Source organism: Rissa tridactyla, chromosome 4 (assembly GCF_028500815.1).
Source record: "Rissa tridactyla isolate bRisTri1 chromosome 4, bRisTri1.patW.cur.20221130, whole genome shotgun sequence".
Taxonomy (NCBI): Eukaryota; Metazoa; Chordata; class Aves; order Charadriiformes; family Laridae; genus Rissa; species Rissa tridactyla.
In genome coordinates this window covers 71,637,978-71,658,325 of record NC_071469.1, presented here as the reverse complement: position 1 = coordinate 71,658,325, position 20,348 = coordinate 71,637,978, and the positions used below count along the sequence as shown (strand labels likewise).

General features: G+C 47.9%; 1 protein-coding gene across 3 annotated transcripts; it reads left to right on the top strand.

The window, feature by feature from the left end:
* Positions 1-1,361: 1,361 nt before the first annotated feature.
* On the top strand, positions 1,362-20,129 carry KATNB1 (katanin regulatory subunit B1). 3 transcript variants are annotated; one of them, XM_054199538.1, is made up of 20 exons: positions 1,362-1,674; positions 1,789-1,928; positions 4,564-4,694; positions 6,806-6,923; positions 8,737-8,837; positions 9,397-9,438; positions 10,136-10,219; positions 11,188-11,303; positions 11,818-11,889; positions 12,148-12,298; positions 13,183-13,370; positions 13,473-13,603; positions 14,422-14,472; positions 14,643-14,719; positions 15,359-15,478; positions 16,434-16,583; positions 16,919-16,995; positions 17,409-17,483; positions 18,227-18,343; positions 18,974-20,129. In XM_054199538.1, exons 2-20 carry the CDS (start codon positions 1,889-1,891, stop codon positions 19,104-19,106), a joined length of 1,974 nt encoding a protein of 657 aa, XP_054055513.1. In that variant the 5' UTR covers positions 1,362-1,674; positions 1,789-1,888; the 3' UTR covers positions 19,107-20,129. The 3 variants fall into 3 exon arrangements, with proteins under 3 accessions (XP_054055513.1, XP_054055512.1, XP_054055511.1); XM_054199537.1 differs by having other exon boundaries at positions 1,363-1,563; positions 13,470-13,603; XM_054199536.1 differs by having other exon boundaries at positions 1,363-1,674; positions 13,470-13,603.
* The last annotated feature ends 219 nt before the right edge of the window (positions 20,130-20,348 follow it).

Below are 20,348 nucleotides of genomic sequence, written 5' to 3'. Positions count from 1 at the left end.
AGCCCATTAGGTGCCACTTCAAAGATGCACTCCATTTTGGGCTCAGAAAGGGAGAGCAGAGAATTCAGCATCTCCTGTGGTAGATGGGTGCAGCGTTTGGCACCCACCGCAGACCCATCCCTGGATCTGCCCTGGCCTCCCAGCTCCCAGATTTGGAGCTCTGAGATGTTTCATGACAGCGCATCATGTTCCAAGCCATTCAACAACAGCAGCAGTCTATTTCACGCCAACACGCTGTTTCTGACAGCTCTGCATCCCTCCACCAGTGCTTGGCTAACGTGGCGACCTAGCACAGACAGAAACAGGCCAGGAGAGGAGAAAGCTCAGAAACAGCTCCCTCTTTGAGGGAGAGAGGTATTCCAAAAGGACACACTACTAAAAAGGCACATCGGGAGTTTCAGGAACTAGCCAAAATAATCTCTGAATGACAAGGACCGCGCACTGCTGAAGGACTGAGGGAGCCAAGGGAACTGGGAAGAAAAGAAACAACCTAAAAAAAAAAGGAGCAAGCAAGCCTGTGGTCACGAACTCATCATTGTTAGTTCAATACCAGAAAAGACAACAGAACAGATTAATTTTAAAATCTTTTTACAGACACTAGGGACTGAGCAGCTGCCAAAAATAATCAGCTTATACACATTATCAAGGACTAGCATCAAACTAATTTGATTTCCTCTTTTGATGGAGTAATTGGCTACAGAGACAGGGAGGGAAGCGTAGAAGCAGCGCGACTCCATCTGAGCCAGGCTGAGAGCACGGCTCCCAGCCGGGGGAAAAGCGGGCCCGACTCGCCGGGGGTTGCAGGAGCCGGGAGAAGCTGGTGCCAACGCTACCTGGCAAAAAGACACGGAAAGGGGGAACCCCAAGAGCCCCGGTCCAGCCAGGGCTGCGCCTGTCACACCCGGCGAGGGGAATCGCCTCTGGGGGGGGCACCGGCACAACCGCCTCGGCCGCCGGCGGGCCCTGAGGCAGAAGGCCAAGGAAGGGCCTCTCAGCCACCCCCATGCAAGCTCTAGGCTGAGGGGGCCGCTGCAGCCTCCCGCCTCCCCGACACCGCCCCTCAGGGAGGTCCGGCCTGGCCCGCCTCCACCCCGCCGCGCCGCAAAATGGCGGCCCCGCAGCTCCCGCGCACCGCCCTCCTTATTGGCCGTGCTTGAAAGGCTCCGCCAAGAATCTGCGTTGCGAGTGGCCAGCCGCTCTGCGGTCGCTAAGGCAACCGCGGTTCTCTCGGCTCCTATTGGCCGAGCGGCGTACGGAAACCGGGCGCTGCGCGGCTCCGCGCGGCGGGGCTCAGCGGCGCCGGCGGCTCTGATTGGCGGCGGCGGCGGCCGGGCGGGGGCGGGGCTGGTCGGGGTTCGTTGTGAGGGGCTGGTTGTCAGGCGGCGGCGTCGCTGGGGGTGGGGGGGGGGGTCCGGTGCCACCGGAGCCGCCGGTAGAGCCGGGGTGGCTGGGCAGGCCCCGCCGAGCGCCGTTGTCGCCGCCGCCGCCGCCACCACCACCACCACCACCGTTCAAGCGTCCTCACGGCAGCTCCGGGCGCCGCCCGCTGCTCCTCATCGCCCGGTGAGGCTGCGGCGGTCCCAGCAGCGCTTAACCCCCCCCTCTCCGCCCCATCCCCCGGCACCGCCCGCCGGGCTCCCCACTGTCCCGTCGCTACCGTGATTGTCCTCAGCGGTGAGGCCTCGTCCCGCGCCGCTGCCGGGCCGCGGGCTGGGCCCGCGCCCCCTGCCCACCTCGGCGCGGCGGGGCCTCGCCGTAACCTCGGCCGGTGTCTTTTTTTGTCTGCAGGGCGGCTGGGGAAACTCGGGTGGATGGCCTGGCGGCGGTAGGACGCGGAGAGGCCCCGCCGGGAGGAGGAAGGCGCTTCTGCCCTGCCCGTCGGAGAGACATGGCTGTGGCCGTCACCACTAAGACGGCGTGGAAGCTGCGTGAGTGTCGCCGGGCTGAGGGAGGGCAGAGGAGTTCCCCCCGCGGGGAGGGGGGTGGAAGAGGCGGTTTGTGAGAGGAACCAGCTAATCCCTGACGTGGGTGTGGGTGCCCCGGCCCTCTTCCCAAGTTGCTGACTGGAATTTTTAACTCCTAGAAATGCTTTTTGAAAACGTAGCCGCTTAGTGGAATAGCATAGAGCCTTGCTATTGCTATTTTCCAAAGGTCAGAGCCTGTATTTTTTGCTGTAATGCAGTCCTAAATGTCTAGCTAACCCCACATGACTCTCACGTAGCACAGGAACAACCAAGGGTGCAATGGAAACCCTGCCCCAGAGCCTGGGCTGCAGCAGGGAGGTCTCGGTCAGTTAGTCCCTTTGGGGTGCTGTTCATCCGTGCTCACTTGTTACAGAAGGTGCACTGAGCCCTGCTGCAGGAGGGATGAGGTTGTCTTTGCAGGGCCTGTAGGTCTCATGCTCTTGAAATGGCTTTGCAAGAGACAGTAAGAATCTGCTTTTACATCCATTTTTTTTTTTCAGAAGGAGCAGTAAACAGTTGATGACTATCAATTTCTAGCTGCTTTGCTGGTCGCTGATGAGTTATTTCATAGGGGTTTTGAGGAATGCGTAGTAGCAATGGGAAGTGATTGGTTGTTTGGAAGTGCGAGCTTTAGACCAGTGACTTGGTCTAGAAATTGGCTAGCAGAAATGTGGTATTCCTGACTGGTAACACATTCAGGAAGCTGAGATAATCGAATTAGTAATTCCATATCTTTTTGAGCAGAAAGCCAATTTGCTATGTTGTCTTGCCATCCCTGAAACTCCAGTTGTAGGAAAAGCTGGAAGTCAGTCAATCTCCATTCTCTTGTAAATGGGCAGAAGTTCTTGATCTTCATTTTTGCTAGGCTCTGCCCCATCTTAGCATCCTCTTCAGAGCAAGAAACGCTCTGAATGTTAGAAATCTTTTGGCAATGCTAATTAGAAGTTTAGTATTACTGAACTGGTGGGTGATATCTGGTGATGAATGCTGCATTAAAAAAAGGTTTGTGGCTTTACGGAAACATCACTTCAGCGAGGGAACGGATGAAGCTATCTGGCCAAGGCTGGCATCAGCTTATAACCTGGCTTTTCTGAGCAGAGGGTTGAATGCTTCAACAAGGGCTGTTAAACTTACAATATATCATTAAGAATGAAATCAAGAGGAGGGGAAAAAGTGGAGCTGCTGACACGCTCATTTCAGCAGCAACACTCAGCATCTATCCTTTCAATTTTAACTAGTGAGTTGGTCTGTTAATACTAATTGTACTGTTTGTTACCTTCAAGTCTGTGTATACACAGGTATTTTATTTTTAGCATTCTCACATGGAAGATTTGTCTTTCAACACAATACAATAATATTTTCAGATTTGCCTTTCTCACATAATTTACAATGCAGTTACCTTTGTAATTTGAAAGGTGTTTTTCCAGCTAAAGTGGAAGTTACGCAGTTTTGCTTTCGAAAAAGCACTCTTGAGAGCTTGAGATCAAAGTACCTGTAATTATTATTGCAGCCACCTAATATCCTTTTGGATTAGTGTTGCGTGTAAAATGATAAAACTGTTCCTCCCACCAAAATAATCCCAATGAAAGCTGAATTGATTGCTACCTAGCCTTTTTACAAACAAGTTTCATAACTATTAGGCACGCAAATCCTGTGACCTTTCAAAGGAGAGAACTGTAAGATGAAGAAATTGATGAAGACATCTGCCAAAAGACCCTGCCAAAAATTTGTGTGGATTTAAAAATCTACTGTGGAAATAAGAAGTCTAAGCAAAGATGCTCGTTTGGCATCTCTTTTGCCCCAAACTTGTTTCTTTCTGATGAGGATTCCTTGGAGTTCTGTCGTTGCAAAGCCCTGTGTGTCAGAGTGTCCCTGCAGCCCCCAGTTTTTAAACAAACAGTCTTTTAGTATCAGCCACACTTGTTCTTTTGTGCCCTTTCAGGCACTTTCCTTCCTTTGTCCCAGTTTCACACTCTGCGTTGCGAAGTTTCACCTGTGTTACATAGTGGGAACGTAGCAAAGTCTCTGCCAAAGCTCAGAGAAGGGAGCTCCACGTGTCCCCGCTGCTGAGTCTGACTTTTTTGCTGTGTAAGGTAACAAACTGTACTGCTGCTAGTCTGCCAGATCTCCTCAGGTTGGACACTCTGCTGTTGTTTTCTAGAACAGGATTACAGGGCCTTTCGCTAGATGACTCTCACTGCTGCGTGTTACTGCAGTTTCTGAGACAGCTCAGCTTACTGAGACCCACCCGGGTACAGAAGGTAAAGCAGCTTCTGTGAGCAGGTTGCCACAGTTGAGCGAATCTTTAAAAGCTGCTGAGCTGCTGCTAGTGAGAGAAGGTGCTTTTTGTAATCCACATCAGCACTGGAGTTGTGAAGCCTGGTCAGCAAATGTCTTAAGTACAGCAGGCAGAGCCAAGAAAGACTGTTTCAAGCAAGATAATAGTGTGTTGTCTTATCTGAACTATGGGCTGCTGCAGTTTGTCTGGTGGAAACTGGAAAGTTTTTCTAGGAAGAAGATTTTTTTTTAGTCCTTTGCGGGGGATGGGGTGACAATTGTTTTACTAGTCTGTAGTAACTCTTTGCTTTGTATTGTGCAGAAGAGATCACGGCTCACAGCAGCAATGTATCCTCACTAGTCCTGGGGAAAAGTTCGGGCCGGCTGCTGGCAACTGGAGGAGATGACTGTCGGGTCAACGTATGGTCAGTTAACAAGCCCAACTGCATCATGGTAAGAACAGGTCTGTCCTCAGCTTTTTGGGGATGGGAATATTAATTCTGAGGTATGGAGGGTGTGAATGCAGGGGAAAAAATTGTTGAGCTGTAGTCTATAGTACTTGTGAATAGAGTTTACCAACACAAAGCTGGGTGACTGGATTGTAGCTAAAGATAGGGATGGAATTTGTTAACTGGTGTGACCACAGCTCCAGAGAGAATCTGGGCGGACTGGCTGCTTCAGCTGGGCCCGTGCTTGCTCAAATAATGAATATTGTGCCTTCTGTTACCAGGTTACAGATAATTAAACTCAGAGTTTTGTATGAGATCAGGTAGTTTTATAGCGCAAGCTACAGGGGCCAGTTCTATACCCTGGGGTTTGCCCTCATTGCAGGAAACATCCCCAGCAGGATGCATTCCCACCTGTCCCACAGTCACTAACTGCCAGCACAAAGTTTGTCAGAATAGTTTGCTAACTTGCCTGGGGAACAGTAATGCTGGGTGCAGCGTGTTAGAAAGAGTAGGGTTACCCCAGTAGTGATCACTAAAGTGCACCATAAATATGTTTAACAGATGTCTGTCCTGTATTGCTCTTGCTTTGAGTGGGTGTTGTGGGAAACCATCTTTAGTGAGTATCCCTCGTCACTTGTTTAATTAACAAAGCGATAATGTTGTGTTATGGAAGGCGTTTCTCTAGCCAGTGTGAACCTTGTGAGGAAGAAATTAAGAAAGTGGGGTCAAAAAAGCTAAAAGGAGAATGTGCCTATTTTTCCTTTCATTTTCTGAGGTCAAGTATAAGGAGGTTGAAATGGGTGCAAAAGGAGTTGCTCACCTTTGTCAGTGCTGTGCTTCTTGCATAGCGTAGCTAGACTATGTCTTTCCAGCCCTTGGTTGGTGGCATGGCAGTAGTTTGAAACCAGAGTATGGCCTTCCATGAGAAGGAAGGTTGAAGGACTCCACACCCTCCATACCCTTTTTTGTGGGAGTAGAGAGCTGCAGCTCTCCTGCGCTGCCAGGGAACCACAGACGGTAGAAGCTGGTGTTTCTGAGAGGCAGGGACTGGAGCTGCTGAGGACTTGTGCCATTCTTGTTATATCGAAAGAATCTTGATTTTCTGGTGTTGTGGTGTATATTCATCTTTAGTTTTTATATTGTTAGGATTCCACCTGTGTATGTGTTGGGGAAAAGGGAGAAGAGGAACTTTTCAGTTAGGATTGTGACTTGCTTCAAGCGTGAGCTGTCTTTCTCTCTGAGCAGTGACAGGTGCAGCTGTAGAGTATGTAGAGGATTTCAGTTGCGCGTGAAATCGTAAGAAAGCCCTGTCAGAACAGGCAGCTTTCAACCGGCATTCCCAGCCACGTGTGTGGGAGGCACAGAGCTAGCTTAGCTATTTAAAAAGACCTGTTTGAGGATGGAGCAAAGCACAGAATATTGCTTAATTGACAAGCCGAAAGTCCGCAATAGTAGTATTTGTTTTCTACAGATAGTTTTAAATATCCTTGTGTTTTAATTAAATACCGTCCTTTTCAAATACTTACGCAATTTGTAAGCTTTTAGATGCTCAAGGATGAAAGGAACTGCATGCATGTGAATTACTACCTTATGCACCAAGTTAATACTTCAGTAATAGCACCACGTTATCACTGTGACACCCATTGCTGGCAGCAACATATAGCTCCTTGCTTATGTGAAGGTTTTGAAGTAGCCCTGATTTTGCTCTTGCTTTGATTTTGTAACCGGTTCATGACACTTACGTGACCCATTTAGAGCAAACACGGTGCCATTGCATTTGCACAGCATAATTTTTATGATGTAAGCGTGTGTCAACCTTGTCTGGGTGTCCGCACCTAATGTTTAACTGCCCATGTCTGTGTTGATGCATCTTTTAAAAATTAGTCAGCATGCCCCAGAAAGTGGAATAACATGGAAGATATGTGCCCAGTGCTGTATGCAGTGATGGTCTTTAGGATGCTCGACCATACTGGTAGCTGATAAGGAAAAAGGACCAGTGGCACAACCAGGTGGCCCCTGTCTAAATACTTCAGTCACCAATCGAGTGTGAGCACTGCCTTTGTGGACAGGGCTGCGTCAGTAGCTGTTGATGGTGACTCACGGTTTTCTTTGCAGAGCTTGACAGGCCATACAACTCCCATTGAGAGCCTACAGATCAATACGAATGAGGAACTCATTGTTGCAGGGTCCCAGTCAGGGTCCATTCGAGTTTGGGACCTGGAAGCTGCCAAAAGTACGTTTCCGTGAGTTTTTGCTTCTGATAATGCATGCTTTTTGGAATATCCTTATGCTTAATATCTATGCTGACCCAGAAGGTTCCTAACTTAAGGGGGAACAGGATCCTGGCATTACTTTCATCTTCATTTCCAGCCCTCTTAGAAGGCTTTTGTGCACTTCCTACTGAGACTTTAGAAGTGTGTATGCACGCTCAAGCAGAAGTTTGTACGTGTATTGTGGAGACTGATCTGAGGAACTGGTTTCTAGGCTTTTGACCTGAGTGTGTTGAAATCTGTATTCCAGATTGGTTTCTGTGCATGTATAGAGTAACTAGGCATATAGAATTTGTATTCAGAGTCTCAGGTTAAAATTGTCAGCCTTAATAAAAGAATCCGAAATCAGTTTGGAGGTTTTAAGTATATTAGGTTTTGCACAAGTCCAGGAATCCCCTGCTTGCTGATTTCTTCTTCTCGTTCTTAGGCTCTTAACTTTTATTTTGTTTCTCAAGTGATTTTTCTCCTCTTCTGCTTTGCATGACCGTATAAATAGACAAAGACCTAATTTTTGGTAAATGGTGAAAGCTATGAACTCATCGAGCTCTGATCCTTTAAAAGCCAACTGTTGAGTCATGTTTTATTTATTGCATTTTTTTCAAAGCCTAGAACAAGTTTGCAAAGGTGTCATGAATCACTTGATTGCATTCCAGCAGGAATACTGTAAAATGACTGAACATTTCTTGTAGGTTGCTACTTTTTCATAGAAAGAATGCGTATTGAAGATACTTATGTTCGCTGAGCTAAGAAGGCAAACAGCAGGTGGCATGAATAATAAAAAGCACTTTTGTCATTCAGACAGTTAGCATCGGTTCAGCTATAAAATAGTTTGGCCCTACCAGAGGAGAGTAACTGATCTGCCTGAATTTATTAGGAGACCTGTGAGCCAGTGTCTGTACAAATGAGCACTCTAGGTCTGGCTCAAGAGCTAATTTCTGCCAGGGGAATCATCAAACTGTCCCGGATGATGGAGAGAGATTGCCCCTGTTATTATCTGAGCAATTTTTCTTCCTCGAAGTTGGGTTCTGCATTTGTCTCTACTTTCAGAGATACAGTGTACCAGTTCCGCTGGTCCTTTCTGGTTTCCAGAATTACAAGGGGTGTCACTTGGTTGATGACTTGCTGAAACACTGTGATCATTTCGTTGTCTCATGCTTCCTGAATGTCCCTTCACAGTCTTTGGGATGCTTCTTGCAAGGGGTGATTGAGGGAGTCCAGGGCAAATATTGGAACATAAGAGATGGAAGTGGAAGTCAAGCTTGTGCCTGGACAGGGGTGCAGAGTCCCAGGAAAGGGTCTGTCTAATAGCTGCAAGGTGAAAAATGCAGGCAATCAAATGTCCCTTTCATTTCCTGGGTAAAACTGTGATTCCTCCCCTTTCTCCCCCCGCCCCATTTTGCTCCCTTTGTAACATGTGGAAAGATAACGCTACCTGACAGCTGCTTCAGTGTGGCTTTTCAGTTTCGTTTTCAGATTGGAAACCTTTGAGTTTTATTCATGGTTTCCACACCTGAGGACAGGATTTTCATTAGGATCGTTTAACATGGGCCCTCTGTTGCTGTTTCTTTGCATTGCAAGGGTAAAGTCAGGAATGTTTCCCTAAAACAATGTATACTGCTGAATAAATAGTATGTAGCATGTATAATGTACATTGTGTTAGCATGTGTTTAATGGTAAGGATAGTATGGCTAAACTTCTGCATGCTGTTTGGGGGAAATGAACTACTAAATATTTGTTCCCTGTTCCTTCTCCTTTCTCTACCTCTCCTTTTCCCAGTTCTTCGTACCTTACTTGGTCACAAAGCGAATATCTGCAGCCTTGATTTCCATCCTTTTGGAAGCTTTGTGGCATCCGGTTCTTTGGACACAAACATTAAGGTAAAGCTCAGCTTCCCCTAGAGACTACCCACTTTACTTGCAATATCTTTGTTACAAAGAGTGCCAGAATGTGTTTTGTGCCAAGCTGTTGGTAGATGCTGCACATCATCATTTCCATGTGTGTGGGCAGGTGTATTTGCGAGGGCTTGTGAAATTCCTACCTGTATTTTCAGTGGTAGCTCATGAGTGTGACTCCTCTGTTGTGGAATGTGGCTCCAAGTGAGGTGCCAGCCGAGACTTGGTGTCGGCAAGCGCAGCAGTCCTGATTGCTGTGGGTTGCATCTGCTTCATCAGGCTGGTATTTGACTGTAGGAACTGAGCTTCTGTAGTAAGAACTAACTTACAGAAGTGATTCTCACTTCACAGAATTGCAGAATCACTTGGGGAATTAGGTTAGGAAATACCCCTGAAGCAAACAGGGGTTTAACAGCCCCTTCAGTGTTTTCATCCTGCGGTGTTTATCAGTGTAGTGATGGGCAGAGCTGTTGTTGTGACAGCACTCTTGGGCTCCCTGTGTACTGCTCTAAGCATATCTTGTGTTTGCTTTTCTTCCCTGTAGCTCTGGGATGTAAGAAGAAAAGGCTGTGTCTTCAGGTACAAGGTAAAATGCTTTGTTAGTCTTCAGGCAAAGAGGGGAGAAAGATTTCTGTCGAGGACTTGTGAGCAAACGTAAAAGTGATTATGTACAGTTAACTTCCTAGTTTTCCAGTATAAAAATACAATCTGCGTGATTTTTTGAAGTGGACTGGCAAACCTCTGCAGGCCTCTCTGAACTGTGTGGGAATGTGGAATGGATATCACAGGAGTTAATGTACTGTAGTTTGACTGGGGGCATGGAGAGCATCCATGAGTGTTTCTTTACACTGTTGATTGATATTACCATGTACTGATATTCCCACTGCACTGAGATGCTTCTGTTCTTGGGGTCTTTCTCTACCAAAAGAACTTTCTGGATGTTAATTTCATTTAGAAGCCAACTTAATGGCACAGCACTTCTGTCTGACCACCCGTAAATCTGCATAATTTAAAATTGATTCTTATTAATTAAGCCAGATCTGTTTTTACCGTGCTTAAATCAATGCCAGAAATGTCTAGACGAGAGAGATTACACCCATTTAGTGTGGATGGGTGTAGCTCTTGAGTGTAGTGTTTAGTGTTCTGCAAGCTGTGGACTTTTGAAACAGCGACTTGATTTTATATTATTATATTGTGTAGGATTGAAAGACAAAAGCCAGGATTCCCTCTGAAAAACGACAACAAAAAAAGAAAGAAAATACTATTTGTTTTTTTCACTTCAGGGTCACACAGAAGCAGTCCGATGTCTCCGCTTTAGTCCTGATGGGAAATGGCTAGCCTCTGCTGCGGATGATCACACTGTAAAGGTAATTTATTGTGACACCCTCCTTATGTGCTCGTGGGACATAGGAATGCTGGGATTGTCTTTTTACCAGGCATTACCAGCACTCATTTATAAACACCTTTAGTTCATTAGGCAGCTGGCTGAGCCCTGTGACTTTGCAGGGACCAGTCTGTTTATGAGCATCATGTCCAGTGGCCCACAACATCCAGAAGAGAGCTGCATGTATTGAAATGTACTTATCCAACAGGCACATGGGCTCTATGCACATGAAGGTTCACGTTTTGGTGGTGGTGGAGTTGTGATACCTGAACATTAGCCTGGTCGTCTCAGTAAATGGTGCAGAATGAATTGTCCACTGCACATTGCTTCGCTATACCAGTTTCTGGCTCCGCTCAGTTAATGCAGTAGGAGTGTGTTATCATACGCATTGCACGTGATGATCAGTCTGAAAATTGCTGTCAGGACTGAGCAGAGTGAGGGAAGGAATTCAGGAAAGTACAGACTGAAGCAGTAACTTCACTTGTTTCAGATGTGGTATGGAGGAACGTGGGCGAAGGACTGCTTTTTGTTTTCAGCTTCGCATGAAATAAACCCATCAGTCATTTCACTCTGGATTTTTCAGTGGAGACTAGAGCGCGGGAAGAATGAGTTGTGAAGGGATTCAGAACTTTCAGATTTTTATTTGTTTGCTTTTGAGATATAATCTGTGGGGCCAGGTGGAACTGCTGTATTTTATTCTAGTCTCTAAATACAAACCAGAAACTTCTAGGGAACAAATTAAATGGAAAATTTAAAAGAGAATGCCAAAAAAAAATAATGCAACCTTAAATGCCTGGGATGGTACTTCTTCCCCGATCAGTGCTTGCTTTGACAAACTTGAGTCTGTTCTTGGAGGTGGAGAAGATTGCCAGTACAAGGACATACAAAGTGTATTGGAATTCTCTAACATTAAATCTTTTCAAGAGTCTCTCTGTTCTTTCCTTCTTCCAGCTGTGGGATCTGGCTGCTGGGAAGATAATGTTTGAGTTTACAGGACATACCGGCCCAGTAAACATTGTTGAATTCCATCCCAATGAATACCTTTTGGCTTCTGGCAGCTTTGACAGGTACGTAAGGGGAGCAAGAAAGAAGGGAACTGTATATGTTGGTTCCTTTTCCCAATGCCCTTCTTTTTAGGAATGTAGTAAATAGGCATGTCGCACAAATCAAACCTGCCACTGCAAGAGCCTGACATCTGGCCAGTGGCACGTCACATCTGTGATGTGCAGAACATGGAGATCTTACCTTCTCATCCAAAATTGATGGCACCTTCTGCCACACTAGAAAACAACGTGATAGCCCTAAGCATCTCACTGATCCAGCTGACATCCTATCTGAACAGCAAGCAGTCCTGCTCAGCTAGCAGTGTGTCCTCTCAGCTCTGGGTCAGCTCTAAATACCTATCTGTATCTAGAGCCTTTAAGTATCTGTGGCTGGACTAGACTAGCCTTCTGGGTAAGGTTCATCATGTGTGCACAACAGCGAAAGTCATTCTAGCCGTTAGTGTATTATTTCAATACTGGATCCTACAACATATTTCTAGAGGAATGCGTGGTGATTTTTTTTTTGTTGTGTGTACAGGACTGTTCGGTTCTGGGACTTGGAGAAGTTTCAGGTTGTGAGCTGTATTGAAGAGGAGGCTACTCCTGTCAGGTATATTAAATTCCTGCTGCAGTGTACTAGACAGAGAGGAGAGAGGGGGTGAAAGGAGGATTTTCTGAAAGAGAGACTTTACTGGGGAGAGGTTTGGGCTGCTGGAGATGTTGCACAGATGAACACCAGATCGGTAGCTTCATTGTTAGAAACGGGGCTGGAGGTGTTCACTGAAGTCAGGGATACAGCCCTGGGGTCCTTGTGGGACTATGCAGTGTTGGAAAGCTGTGCCTAATTCTCCACCTGCCTTCCCCCCAGGTGCGTGCTCTTCAACCCAGATGGCTGTTGCTTGTATAGTGGCTTCCAGGATTCACTGCGTGTGTACGGCTGGGAACCAGAGCGCTGTTTTGATGTGGTCTTGGTGAACTGGGGAAAAGTAGCCGACTTGTCTATCTGCAACAACCAGCTGGTAAGCCACTGCTCCTGAAGAGTGGGGCAGGCACCTGTGAAACACGAGATAAAATCCTCCTGCCTCCTTGCAGGCCTCTTGACCTTTAAGCTTATGTCAGACTATAAGTGGCCAGGGCTTGCAATGGGCCCAGCACTTAGACAGAGCTGGTGTGGTTTTGCTTTCAGCAGCCTCGTGTTCCACTTCATCTCTCTTTGGCTTCTGGAGGAAAGAACTGGGGCTTGGTTTGACCAGTATTTAGAAACTATGTTTGGCAAAAGTTTTATCACAGCCTCTCATAAAACATTGGCAGCTTCAAATTGAAAAAGCCAAAGCACTGAACGGAGAAATTCTCAAGCGCAGTTGCTCAGGGTCACTCCATCATGCCTGCTCTCAAAGGATGGGATGTACCCTGCTCCCTGGTAAATCATAGAATTGTTTGGGTTGGAAGGGACCTTAAAGACCATCTAGTTCCAACCCCCCTGCCCTGGGCAGGGACACCTCCCACCAGCCCAGGTTGCTCCAAGCCCCGTCCAGCCTGGCCTTGAACACCTCCAGGGATGGGGCAGCCACAGCTTCTCTGGGCAACCTGGGCCAGGGGCTCACCACCCTCACAGCAAACAATTTATTCCTAATATCTAATCTGAATTTCACCCCTTTCAGTTTAAAATTGTTACCCCTTGTCCTATCGATACACTCCCTCATGAAGAGTCCCTCCACATCTCTCCTGTAGGCCCCCTTGAGGTACTGGAAGGCTGCTCTAGGGTCTCCCCAGAGCCTTCTCTTCTCCAGGCTGAACCCCCCCAACTCTCAGCCTGTCCTCACATCAGAGGGGCTCCAGCCCTCTGATCATCTTTGTGGCCTCCTCTGGACCCATGAATTACCTTGATCTTTTGCCTCTACAGATAGGGGTTTCCTTTGCACAAAGCACAGTCTCCTCTTTCGTTGTGGATCTCAGCAGAGTCACAAAGTCGGGTTCCATTCCTCATGGGCTGATCCGGGACGATGAGCCTCTTGTGCCACCTACCCCCACGGGGTCTTCCCTTCGCCGCATCTATGACAGGCCCTCAACTAGCTGCAGCAAGCCACAAAGGTAAGGGGATCTGCTGGCTTGTTGAATTTCAAGATTTTAAGAAAATGTAAAAGGAGCTTAGTGCTCTTGCTCTCTCTGACAGCATCTCTTTTTCCACAGCAGAGTGAAGCACAACTCGGAGAGCGAGAGGCGCAGTCCCAGCAGTGAAGATGACCGGGATGAGAAGGAATCAAAGGCTGAGATCCAGAACGCAGAGGATTACAAAGAGATCTTCCAGCCCAAGAATGCTATCTGTCAGTACCAGGGTTTATTGTGCTTTTGAGTGGTGTTTGGATTAGAGCTGTAGGTGCTAAACTGTTTCAGTAGAAGTGAGCCTTGGCTTGCTGTAGTAGAGGCTTCGCCTGTGACTGGGAGAGTTTAGAAAACCTTTATTTAGTATTCTGTGCTTGGATGCTGAACCACAAATCACGTTGATGAACTGCTGGCCATCTTTACTAGGGTGCAGTGATGTCTGGTCAAAGCTTGGCTCAGAACTTAGAGCTCCATCGTAAGCATGCTGCCTTTCTGCCCTGATTAGGAGTGACTGCTGTGTTACGGGATCTTTATTAGCTTAGAATTTTCATATGTATAATATCAGCAGCCTCCATTAAAGAAGGAAATGCAAAATGTTTTGTTAAAGCAGAGATTGTTGTTTAAGAGACATAGTGCAATGCTTGTATCTCACTTTTATGTAAATGAGGAAAAAGAGATATCTTTCTAAGGAATTAATAGTCATTATTTTGATTTACTTATGTAACTCAATTTAATGGGAGGTGAATATTTTTTAATATAACTTGTTGTGACAGTGATTTTTATTGTGCTTCACACTTCTACAGCAGCAATGAACTACACGGGTTAGTTTTGTCCCTCCCATCCATGAAGGCCAAAAGCCTTTGGCTAAACTCAACAATAGCGTCAAGGTCCGAAGGAGATAACTCTGCTTGCCATATCACGGATTGCCCTAATCGGTGGAGTTGTTGGAGATCTCACAGCTCCAAGGTTGACTTATCGCTAATCTGTAGCCTTGGATGCTCCTTCGTTTATTTATTTATTTTTTTCTCTCTTTCCGTAGGTCGAACTCCTCCTCGAAACAACGAGCCATTTCCTGCCCCTCCTGAGGACGGTGAGTATGAAAATGACCCCTTGGTGGGAATGGGGTTAATGGCCCTTAAAAGAGGGAGAGATGCATGTCTGCAGAAATGACTTCTTGTAGCCTAGCTATACAGAACCTTTTCAGCTTCTCTTGAAAGGAGCAATCAGTTTCTGCTTTCCCACTTCTTTCCGTCTTCATAGAGCCCGTAACTGCAAAGGAAGCGGTGAAGCCCAGCCAAGCTGCAGATGTCCAGACTCCGTTGCCAAAGCAAGAGCTTGTACGTACTGTATGATCTGTTAATAGCTGCTCATGCTCTCACTCTGAAAGGTATGTGAGTGCTGGAGCCTTCATGATTTCTAATCAGGCTGATTCCTTTACTGGAGAGCAGTAAAAGTGCAGCTCCAGTCTTTGTCCTGCCATGTGTCTTGCCTGAGCAGTAGAATTGAAGGCCAAGCCCCCAACAGGTGATGGTTCGCTTCTTGCACTTGCCAGTGGCGTTTCTCCTTGCATCTCAAAATGGAGGCACTCTGAAGAGAAGCAAGTGCCAAATTTCTGCGAGTGCTTGAATTGAGGCAGTTTTGTAACCAAAATCACATGCAGCCCATGGGCCAGGATATATTATATTGGCTTCTTTAGAATTCCCTCTTTGCCTTCAGGCTGGCCGTGGCCCATTTCCCTAATTTTAGATGCTGATAATGACAGCACTTGGCACTTCTGCTGGGGCATCTCGATGTTCTTTGCAAACCTTAATTACATCTTGGTATGTACCTGAGAGAGACTTTATTGCCTCTTAAACTGCTAACAAATGGGAGACTGCTTCTGCTTTAGGACCTGCTGAAAGCGGGTCAGGAAAAAAGGACATCAGGCTAGGACCAGATTGTTGCTGCTAGAGCTTTTATCCCAGTTTCTCCTGCAGCCTGAACCGGTTCAGAGGCCACCGATTGCATCCTCAACTCCTTTGCCCAGAACAGAACCGTCGGTGATTCCTGCAGCTAGGAATGAGCCTATTGGCCTGAAGGTCTCTGACTTTCTACCAGTAAGTGTCTCGGGACAAAAGTTTCCAGCCGTTGTCTGTGTTGGGTGGCATCAGAAAGGGGGTTCTCTGAGGTGACGAACAGTGTCTTGGGAGCTTTCTGCAGCCTGCTGTCCTCAGTACTGAATGAGAACATGCTGTCTCCCGCTCTCCCTCTGCTCACTCAGTGCTTCCCCTGCCAGCTCACTCTCCTGCCTCCCAGCTGCTTTGACATGCAGTTTCTGTGGAGTTAGCACCTCTGGGTTGCTGGGCCCAGTGCCCATTGCATTGACAGCAGGCGGGTGCGAACGCAGCAGCATTGATCCATGCTGACGAAGAATACGTTATCGAAGCAGAGAGCAAGGGATGAGACAAAGACACTGAACGATCATTCGTTTAAAAAATTGGTGTCTGTCATTACACGTACATAACTATTTCAAGAGTCTTTCCCTCTTGCGTCTCAGAGGTCTCATGGCCTTGCTCAGGAGGGTGTTCCCTGTCCTAAAAAGGGAGGACAAGAGCATCCTTGTGATCCCAAACTCTAAATGTGAGCGGAGGAAGAGAGATTCTGGTGTGGGCAGGAATCAAATTGAGAGTCTAATAAATAGTGCAAGATTTATGCTTTGTAATAAAATTTGTTCACTTCAGGTGAGCATTTAACATAAAAAAACAGGGTTTGCATGAAAAACATACTGGTTTTGAGAGCTTACTTTTAATTCACTTTTTTCAATTTTGAGTTTTTTCCAAAGCTTGAAACATGTTTGTGATTGACACGGTAGAAGAGGCAAAAGAGAAGTAGCTGAAATTGGAACAAATTGAGCATTTCCATTTGAAAATGTATAAATGTTTGTGTGCAAGGAAGTCGGTGTTTCTTGTCCCTCTACACCAAAATCAGCTCTCACGTAGGCCAGAAAAAGCTCCTACCCTTCTGTACCACCCTGCTCTCTTACTGCTCCTCCCTTGGTGTCTGTACTTTCAGGCTGTGAAAAACCAAAGCCAGAATGAGCTCGTGGACGAGGAAGCTATGTCCCAGATCAGGAAAGGCCACGAGACCATGTGTGTGGTACTCACCAGCCGCCACAAGAATCTGGACACCGTGCGGGCTGTATGGAGCACCGGTGACATCAAGGCAAGGATGTGGAGATACCTGGGGCTCAGGAGGGGAGCAGCTGAGCAGCTCCTTTGGCTTCTCTGGGGCCGATTCTGCCTCTCTCACTAAATGCAGAGTCCCACAGCTTTTGTCCCCAGGGTTGCACTGCAGAGTGCCGCTGTGTCCCACCTGCGGTTGGATTGTCACAAAGCAACATGGAGAAAGCTTTCTCATGCGAGAGTTATCTTCCCTTCCCTAGCCAACTCCACATTTCCTCTACCTTGTTTTTGAAAAGCAACACTTGATATTAATTGCATTAGTCTAGCCAGTTTGAGCTTTGCGCTAGATGACGACTTCTTCCCCTTTTCTCTCAGAACTCTGTGGACTCCGCAGTGGCGATCAACGATCTCTCTGTTGTCGTGGACCTTTTGAATATTGTCAACCAAAAAGCGTGAGTCCTGGGTGGGGGCAGCCCCTGGGATACCTGAGAGCCATATGGCTGGGTGTTGGGAGTGCTGCGTTGACCTGCCTCGTGTCCAGCGGGCCATGGCAGCATGGAATGCATGCGCTTGTAGTCAGATCTTCAAGTCTGCAGTGCCGGTAACTGCTGGAGTTGTGTGGGGCCTTTTCTGTAGGCAAATGATGTCTTGCAAGGAAAATCGAAGTCTTAGGGCTTCGTAAAGTGGTTCTGCCGAGTCAGTAAGTCGGAACCTGCCAGTTTCTGTCACAAGGGGGAGTCAGCGAACTTGCTCAGTAGACTTGGGTGCTGCTGCCTGGACTTTTTTGCCAGAAAGCATTGTTTGTGTCGACTCAGTCTTGTAAAGTCTCAGTCTCCGGTCTCAGAATGCGTCCTTTTCTTTTCAGGTCTCTCTGGAAGCTGGATTTGTGTACTATAGTCTTGCCGCAGATAGAGAAACTACTCCAAAGTAAATATGAAAGGTGAGGCCCCAAGAACATGGTGTGCTTGGGGGGAAAAGGCGTGGATATTCGTGGGAGAGTTCCGCTGGGTATTTTGTAGCTGAAAGAAAATCCTGAAAAAAATCACAGCAGATAGAGCATAATGCCGATATTACACTTGGAAAAGAGCAATGGAGTTGCCAAGTGTGTGGGGGAAAAGATACGTAAGGTATGCCTGGGCAAGAAGAGCAGGATCTTGAGATTTGGTGTAGGTGTGTTGGATTGAAGGCAGCTCGGGCAGCCAGGAGGGGACAAATCCATGTAGAACAAGTGGGCTCCGCGCAGTGATGGGAATAAAACTGTTGACTTGAGACAAGGGGAATGAAGTCTTGCAACAGCCTTGGAGTCACTTGGGAGGTTGCTTTGAACCTCGTCGTTGGGCGGTAAAAAAGTGCAGCCTCTCAAGATGGAGTTTCTGCCCATCCTTCCTAGTGGGGGAGAGGCTTTGGCTGGGTCCCCTCAGCAGGACATCTCTGCTCTTGAGCAGAAGGGTCCCACTTAGCAGGGTATATGCCAGGACCTTTTGAAAGGGCTCGCTTTGTCGGTCTTGACTCAAACCAAGCCCGTGTTGGTACTTGGCTGTTGCTCTTCTTACCGAGTTACAGGTGGTGGAGGGGGGGTTGTTTGAGCAGATTATCCCTGGTGACTGGATGTGAGTGAGGGCTGCGTGCTGGGAGGACAGGAATGACGTTCAAGTGGGACCCGATTCTCTGTTTGTCTTTCAGTTATGTGCAGACTGGCTGCACTTCCCTGAAACTCATTCTTCAGAGGTTCCTGCCGCTGATCACAGACATCCTCGCTGCACCACCTTCTGTCGGAGTGGACATCACCAGAGAGGAAAGGTGAGGCACTTAGTCACCTCCACTTGCTCCCTTTTGGAACCAGCCATTCTCTTGGGTGAGCTTTGCTCCTCACCTTTGAGGCTTTGATACTAGACTGGGCATGCCTTCCCTTTTGTCTGCAAACACCAAACCTTCCTGCACTGAGAAAAAGACCGAGGACTGCTTTTCCCCTCCGTCACTGTGTATTGAGTCATAACTAAGCAAAGTGTGAGTATGTCAGGAGTAAAACCACCCTGTGGCTTCACCCTCTACCTTGCAAGACACATGAGTTGTTGGCCTGGCCCTGGATTTCCAGTTCATTCATAGGATAGCTCTGCTCTGAGAATTGGCCCTCCAAAACCAGCACCGCCTTCCCTCCTCCCTGGACTTCATTGCCAAAGGGGAAAAAGAGGAGTGAAAGAGCCCTTATGCGGATGCCACTCTCCTGCGTCATCAGGACGTGGGCTGAATACATGGTGTTTCTGCAGAGCCACACTCACATTTTTCAGCCTCTTCCAGGCCATTTGCAGGGCTTGTGTTTTCTCTCCTGCTTGAGTTGCATCTTTGGCACTACAGGAGCAAGCACATCTCTTAAGCAGCTGAGGATTCATGCTGTGTCTGCCCTCTGTTTTTTTGTTCTTTTTTTTGCAGGCTCCATAAATGCAAGCTGTGCTACAAGCAGCTGAAAAACATCAGCAACATTGTCAAGAACAAATCTGGACTCAGTGGCCGCCATGGTAGTGCCTTTCGGGAACTGCATCTCCTCATGGCTGTCCTGGAGTGACAGCCGCCGCTTCCTCACGTGCAAACACGGGTGGCCAACCTCCCCTTTGCTCTCGGCCTGGCTGGATTTCACCTCTTTCCGTGTGTCCATCTTCCCCCTACAGCACGGTAGGGAAGTGGAATCCTGCTGGCTGGTCGCCTTGGCCAGCCCCGGTGCCTTGCGGGCTGGATGGAGGACCTGAGAGGGGAGATGCCAGCGCTGTGTGAGGGGACCTGGCTGCAGAGGGTCCCACAAAGCCCCTGTAGGGAAGAGGCTTCATTTCAGCTCTTCATCTCAGCATCGGGCTCTTGGCTGCTGTGTCTCTGTGTGCTGGCATTTCCCTGACGGGAAGGGCTCCGAGCCTGCTGTCGCCCCTCCACCTGTGTGTGCTGTCGGTTCTTGTCGCTCGGGTCTGTGGAGTGGGGCTGGCTGGCCCCGCTCTCCTCGTGCAGCATCCGCCCCACAAAAGCCTGCTGTGGGGTGGAGTGCCCATCCCCTGCAGAAGGGACTTCTTCAACTGCCGCGTGGGACCAGCCCCTTTGGCTTGCTTCATCAAACGTGAAGCAGGAGGCCGTGCCGCCCTGGCTGGTGCAGTCTCAAGAACCTGTAGCAAGAGGAGGCTGTCCCTTGGCTTCTCCAAAATCCCTGCTGGCGCCCTGGGCCACAGAAGATTAGTATCTTCAGACTGTTGCTGGGACTGAGGTCTGCCTGGATCTGTTAATATATGTGACTGAAACAGGACTTGTTGTATGTGTTTGCCTTTGCGGGTAAGGATTTGGGAGGGTGGAGGAAGAGAGGGATATGGACTAACGTCTTTCTATATCCACTAGCCCGCTTTTAGAGGATCATGTGTCCATTGCTCCCCACCCCCCCTCCTCTTCCCCCCCCTTCCCCCCCCTCCAATAAATGTCTGTCAGAACCTTGCTGTCGCTCCTTCTTTCCTGTGGGGAAAGAGGTTACTGTTGGTGCTTCCCCTGCTCCTCCCAGCCTGTCTCCCATTTTATACAGGAAACTGTAACTTATGATGAATTTTATTAAAAGATTTGTAATTTTTTTTTTTTTAAAAAGACGTGTTAAATGCCTGAATCTCTTGAAGTAGGGTTCACCTTGGCACAGCTCCTGGCTGGGAGCGTCCGAGGAAAGCAAGTGTCCCGTGGGGAAGCCGGCTGTTCTCACCCTTCCTGCTGGGAGGCTGCAGTGAGTAAACGGATGCGGTGAGCAGGCGGCAGAGACAGCTCTCGCCAGGTGGCTTGCAGAAACCCT

Excerpts from the sequence above, each read along its gene's own strand:
- KATNB1 (XM_054199537.1), top strand. The coding sequence starts at position 1,889 with ATGGCTGTGGCCGTCACCACTAAGACGGCGTGGAAGCTGC. Across the intron at positions 10,220-11,187 it reads CGGATGATCACACTGTAAAG|CTGTGGGATCTGGCTGCTGG; the intron begins GTAATTTATTGT and ends TCCTTCTTCCAG. Across the intron at positions 16,996-17,408 it reads AATATTGTCAACCAAAAAGC|GTCTCTCTGGAAGCTGGATT; the intron begins GTGAGTCCTGGG and ends TTTTCTTTTCAG.